The sequence below is a fragment of the Sinocyclocheilus rhinocerous genome, unplaced genomic scaffold, assembly GCF_001515625.1.
Source record: "Sinocyclocheilus rhinocerous isolate Xijiao unplaced genomic scaffold, SAMN03320098_v1.1 scaffold798, whole genome shotgun sequence".
Classification (NCBI taxonomy): domain Eukaryota; kingdom Metazoa; phylum Chordata; class Actinopteri; order Cypriniformes; family Cyprinidae; genus Sinocyclocheilus; species Sinocyclocheilus rhinocerous.
Window position 1 is genome coordinate 372,411 of NW_015635037.1, and position 6,495 is coordinate 378,905.

Below are 6,495 nucleotides of genomic sequence, written 5' to 3' on the forward strand. Positions count from 1 at the left end.
ATTTTTTGACATTTAATTATTCCAGCTGCTGTTAGAAAAGGCTATAAACGATCGGCCACCTGCAGGATCCTCACATGCGATAGCCTAGTAGCCGGGACAACTTCTTTATGTTTACAGACGTGACGTAATGACGCAGTGCCATGCTCGAATTTCCCGCGAAAACCTACCCGTACCACTCAAATTAGAAAACATTATTATAAGATAACCGTTGTGAATCGGGCTAAAGTAAGGCGATAGTTTTGAACACTGTATGGTTATGCACTTGCTCAAATATTGATTTTGGATAATTTTTAACCAAAAAAAGTTACGGACTGCAGCTTTAATTTACTGTACTGAAGATACACATACATTGCTTCAGAAGACAGACATTCTTCAGAAGACAGATCCCACTCTTTTTGGAGCAAAAATAGCATAAATAATGCTAATTTATATCTAGCCTGAACTACTCCTTTATTGTTACTATTGTATTTTGATTATATAGAATACTCAATGTTCAGTGAATGGCCTTTGAACTTTGTGCATCATACCAACAAACACCACTAGATGTCATCCTACTCTATCAGGCTTTTTCTTCTAACCAAATTAGCTCATTTCATTAGTGCAAAAAAAATCACTTTACATTTGACTGTGTGTGTTGTAAGGTTGTAACACAGTATACTCACATAGCTCTGCCAATAGACCGTCAGAAGCTGCCACATTTCCAACAAGTGACATGTAGACGAAGGGTCCCTCCTGCGCGGTCAAGCAGCCAGAGATGAGCAGACAATTACAAACAGGTCAAAAGTGAACGTTCCTGCATGCACCTTTGTACCTACCAGAGTAAAATGAACAATTGCGTCGTAAAACAACCACACGAGGACCCATCGATCAACAGCTGAACATTTATTCCCCCATTTTTGCGCAAAAACAAACCCGACAGCAAACTGAGCCACACACGCGAGTAGAGAATAAACCGTTACTTTAGTGAAAAGTGCAGGTTCTTCGCCTTCTGCCATTATTTAGTGCACGTTTGCAGTAGTTCTTTACTCTATCTCAATGGTTGAATGACATATCCAGGCCCCGCCCATCGTTCTAATGGTGGCGCTTTGCAGCCACTAGGTGCGCTCGACCTGTAGCAGACGGCAGTCAACGAGAGTAGCCGCTTGCAGTCGGGGGCGGAGTTGAAAATGGAGCCGTCAAGCCGGACACTTTCTGCTCCCGTTAGTGACGCTCGCGCGGTGTTTGCATACTCTATCACAGATGAAGTGAATTAAATGCAATATTTGTCAAATACACAGACGTTTCAGAAACGTTTTCATGAGCAACAGACACACTTTTTATATAACGTTACTGCTTAATACAGCGCCATCTGTTCAAGAATAAAGTTAAACGTAAATATATACTATTTAAATACTAATAAAGTGGGGATATATATGCTTTCATGATAAACGTACTCGTGCAGAACTCTCTCTCCACTTCATCCGTTCACGTCACAGAGCAGAGTACGTTTTGGCGGCAATTTGTTTTATGTTTTTACTGTCATCTCACCGAACGAACTGTCTAGAGCGCACTGTACTGCGCGGTGACGTATCTTTACGTACGTTACTGTTGTACGTATCCTGTCAGCTGTGCAAACTTGCGCAATCTGTAGTCTACGCACAATGACGCAAATCTACAGAACGGGTCCAATGAAACACCTCGCCTTAACTCCAATAATGTTTCACTGCAGAATCACTGCACCTTTTATCATGATCTTTTACCTAGAAACCCATTATAAAATGTCGTAAAACTGTAGTATGCATCCATAAGACCATTTAATTGTCAAAAAGATAATATTACAGTTACCATACAGGAGTCTGTGTCCCATCTGCTCCGCACTACCCCTGTTCTACGCACATACACCATCATCTAGGCCTACTCCCCCCCCCCTAGCGCTGGGAAGTCCGACTCATTTCCGCGATTCGGACCTTTCCCAAAATGAACCAGTCCAAAAAAACGATCCAGCAAATTTTCTTAAACTCGTTGACATATTACTTTTCTGAAAAAGTTAAAATAAATCAATACGTAAATGCATATGTTATCACTGATTTTTATTCAGACGTGTTAATAAGCAATTTCACGTATCCCGTTCAATTTGTTGCATATTTGATTCAGCTCAAAAGTGCATAAAGTGATTTAGAAGTATGATTTGCATATACAATAATTAAAACTAAAATTCACTTGGCTGATTTTTGTGTGTTTTAATAAAAATAACATAAAATAAATAAATAAAACGTTCGTATGCGTGTTGATAAAACATACAATCAGGACATAGCCTAAACATTTCCTATATGGAAGCCCGTTTCCGCCACTGAATAAAATAAATAAATAAAAAGTTAATTGCGGTGATTACACTTCTGGCTTCTGACTTTTTTTCTCGGAATTGCGAGTTTATATCTCGCAATTCTGACTTTTCCCCCCTCAGAATTATGAGATATAAACTTGAAATTGCGAGTTGTAAATTCCAATTTTGAGGTGGGAAAAAAAACAATGTTCTCAGAATTGCGAGTTTCACAATTCTGACTTAGGCTAATAACTTGCAATTGCATTTTATAAAGTCAGAATTAAGAGAATTGCAATTCTGAAAAAAAGTCAACATTTCTAGATATAAACGTGCAATTCTGTAAAAAAAAAAAAAAAAAAAAGTCAGAATTGACGAGTTTATATCTCACAATTCTGACTTTATAACTCACAATTGCCGAATTCTGTGGAAAAATGTCAGAATTGTGAAGTGACATGAAGTGAAGTGACATGTGGCCAAGTATGGTGACCCATACTCGGAATTAGTGCTCTGCATTTATCCCATCCAAAGTGCACACACACAGCAGTGAGCACACACACACCGTGAACACACACTCGGAGCAGTGGGCAGCCATGTTTTGCTACGGCGCCCGGGGAGCAATTGGGGGTTCGGTGCCTTGCTCAAGGGCACCTCACATATTTACGAAAATTAAGGTTCATTGAGTCGTGACTTGTGAACCGGTTCATTAAAAGATCCGACTCAGATGAACGATTCAATTACGAATCGGACAGCGCTACACCCCCCTCTCCGCCCGTCGGTCGGTACTACAGACACACACATACACACAGAGCCATGGCCGAGAACGCCGGCTTGGAAAACCATCGCATTAAGAGCTTTAAAAACAAGGGGCGAGATGTGGAGGTAAGTCCACCAGAGACCTTGGACTCTGGGTTTTATTTCAGTTCAGTTTCCTCCTCCTGAGTCTCTGTGGTTCTGGTTTTATGGTGTCGGATCGGAGCGGGTGTTTGTGGATCCAGCAAGAGCATCATGCGGAGCGGGCGCGGCCTAGATAGAGGCCTCTTTAAACACATTTGCCTTCAATATACACCAGCTCTTCGCGGCTTATACACTGGCTTGAGTTGGTATAGCGCATTATTTAGTCGTGTGACATCAAGACGGGTTTGTTTATTAGACCGGTTTAGTGGTTAAGCAGTTCATTTTTCATTTTAAATTACGCTGAGCCAAAACATGCAGATTTATCGTGTTAGCATGTGTGCTAACGGCTAACTGGTTAGCAGGGGGCAGATTAATCGTCCAGCAGCCCGTTTATTCGTGTTTTTTCGTACCCATACTTTTAACATTCATGTATAGAAGATAAACACCCTAAACATGATCACATAATGGGAAATATAACTTGCGAACCAGATATATGCGACAGAGACAGGTGTGTTAACACCGGCTTTAGCAATCTCTCCAGAACTGAACTAGTAACCAGTCATACCTCAACATCTGACCTCTTTATTGCTTGTTTAGTCACGCCAGGTTGACAAGCCTGTTGTAGTTGATTTTAGTAGACGTGTTCATTGATTAGAGCGGGTTGTGGTGTTTTAATAAAGATGTCATTGTGAAAAGACAGCTGCTTCACATCTTTTCCTCTTCAGTCAGATTGCCCTTTGGTGTGGCAGTTAGCATCTAGACATCACCTGTAGATACACCAGAGCTAAATAAACTTGATTTTATTGCCTACAAACTGGAAGGGAGACCTCCAGACGGTCGTGCTCCTGACTGCATACCCCAGTGTAGGCTGTAACAAGGCGACCTAGAAATACTAGCAAGCCAGGTTGTGCAGTAAAATGGTAGCTTATATAATGCAGCAGTGGAGGTTTTTTTTGTTGCCACTGTTGGCTTGAACACTAGGCGACTAAAGATATAATCTAATTTTTATACTGTTATGTTTAAGTTTTATGACATGCCTTTCGGTTAGCTCCTCAGGGCTGGGTGATGTGATATTGAAATTTTAAACCAGGTCATTTATATTCATCACTTACCATGGCAGTGATAGACATCACAAAAAATAGACTTGTGTCTACACCAAATTTATAATCCTCAAGTTTCATAATTCAACATAAATGAATGACTCCAACCTACAACTACTATAAGTATATAAAACTTTATCCACATACACTCATGTAATCAATATATAGGCTACTATATAGCAAATCTCTTTATTATATTCCCTGTATATAAAGTTGGATAAATATTATATCCAGATTTATCCACGTACATACTCGCATAAAGTGAAATAATCTATATAGCAAATTTTGCCTGCTTGATTGTTTATATCGTCACAAAATGTAAACTATATTATCGGCCAGTATTATATTTACAGTTATATATATAATACATCCAACTTTGTCTTTACATAAAGTACAGTCATGTAAAGCACTAAATGGCGAATGTCAACTGCTTGATTGGCAAAATGTAAACTATATTATTGCACAGCTCTATATATTAAGTTGGTTATATAAGTATATAATATATATAATAGCATATTATAAGTATATGTACATGAAGTACACTAACGTAAAACTAAATATATAGCAAATATCAACTGCTCGATTGTTTATGTCTTTGAATATTTAACTATATTATCACCCAGCTCTATATATAAAGTTGGATATATAGGCTAGTACGTCCAACTTTAACTGCATACATATTTGCGTAAAACAATATACTATATAGTAAATCTCAACTGCTTGATTGTTTATATCACACAAATCATGTATTATTGCCCTTTTCTAATCTGCCAAGTTTGACTATAAGGCATTAAAATATTAAACATCATGATTTTCTCTTGCTGCTTTGAAAAAAATGTGTATTGTGAAAAGGACACTACAAATAAAATTGAATTGATATCTTTAACCAAACGCAGGCAGTTAAGTTGAAACATAGCAGCTATCTCATCTAACGCCATCTCTAACCCAAGGACCACCGTAATGAGCATTCAGAGTCACTTTCAAATGAGTAGTATAAAAGTTAAGGTGCTGCGATCACATTTATAATGAACTCATTTACTCTTATACCCTGTTGATACTAGACATCATTATCATAATCTGCCGTGGGCTCATGAGAGTAACCCCAGAGGCCTCCTTCAAGATTAACAGTGTGAATTGACTGCGACTGTAGGGTGCTGGTGTGACTCAGCCGTCAGACACATGGCTTTGGATGAGGCCGGCAAAGCTGTCGCCCTTCAGCAGCTATTCCCGGAATTTGCAAACCAGATTCAGATTTCTCATCTTGTGTTCCTATAAGAGCGAAGGGCTCATGCACAGTGGCTCAGCTGACCTATTTGATGTGGCCAGCAACGGACTGTGGAACTGTGGGATACTTTGACTCATTAGCTGCTAGATTTAGCCCATAACAAGGATGTAATCGTGGCTAACCAAAAGAGTAACAAGTGCTTCTGCGTTTTGCATTTGCTAAGTGGCTGTGGAAAAAGAAACAAAGATGTTTGATTAGTCTGCCATATCACACATTCTCTTCATACAAAGATCAAAGTGTTCATGTTCAAATTTGCACATTAATGCACAATATTCAAAAAAAACTTTTTTATTGGATTATAAGGGCTGAGTGTTGACCGATTTCACAATTTGATTTGCATTCATGAGCTCTTAATTCAATCGGTTCATTGTTAATTCATTTAGATATATTTTCGATGCTGTACATGTAAATTCTTTTAAGGAAAAAATCTCTCAATTAAAGATGTAAACTATACAGAGAACCCTGTCAGTTGGTACGTTATTGTGATATTAAAGTTTTACATTTACAAAAGAGTCCAAACTATTAAATTCCATTGCTATTTATTTTTTATAAATAATTAACACTTGTTGTATGCAAACATTTTTGCACAAGGCAATTTTTATATTTAGCCTAGTGATGCAATTGTTTCTACTCCAGTCCATTGTTCAAACAAACATTAAGACATGACTAGTAGGTTAAATTAGTGTAATGAATATGGAATATAGTGCATATATTTAGAAAAATGGTCCTCTATAGTTATTGTTTATGCAACTTATTGTTTTCAAGCTGTTAATTTAATGTCTTTACTAGGGCTGTCGCGGTGAGGGAATTTCCCTTGCGGTAATTTTGAGTGACTCAATAGCGCGGTATGCTGTATTATCGACACACACACACACACATATATATATATATATATATATATATATATAATCTGT

General features: G+C 38.2%; 2 protein-coding genes across 2 annotated transcripts in view; one reads left to right on the plus strand and one right to left on the minus strand.

Annotated features, from left to right (window-relative positions):
• Positions 1-1,036, minus strand: part of LOC107746301 (emopamil-binding protein-like) — a 2,183-nt gene extending 1,147 nt beyond the window's left edge. The window contains 2 exon segments of the mRNA XM_016560444.1: positions 663-732; positions 816-1,036. Coding sequence (XP_016415930.1) covers positions 663-732; positions 816-995 — 250 coding nt within the window. The 5' untranslated portion in view covers positions 996-1,036.
• Positions 1,037-3,085: 2,049 nt separating this feature from the next.
• LOC107746270 (importin subunit alpha-4) overlaps positions 3,086-6,495 on the plus strand; it is a 24,568-nt gene continuing 21,158 nt past the window's right edge. Inside the window, exon 1 of the mRNA XM_016560402.1 lies at positions 3,086-3,181. Within this exon, the coding sequence (XP_016415888.1) occupies positions 3,113-3,181 (69 nt within the window). The 5' untranslated portion in view covers positions 3,086-3,112. The remainder of the gene's footprint in view (positions 3,182-6,495) is intronic.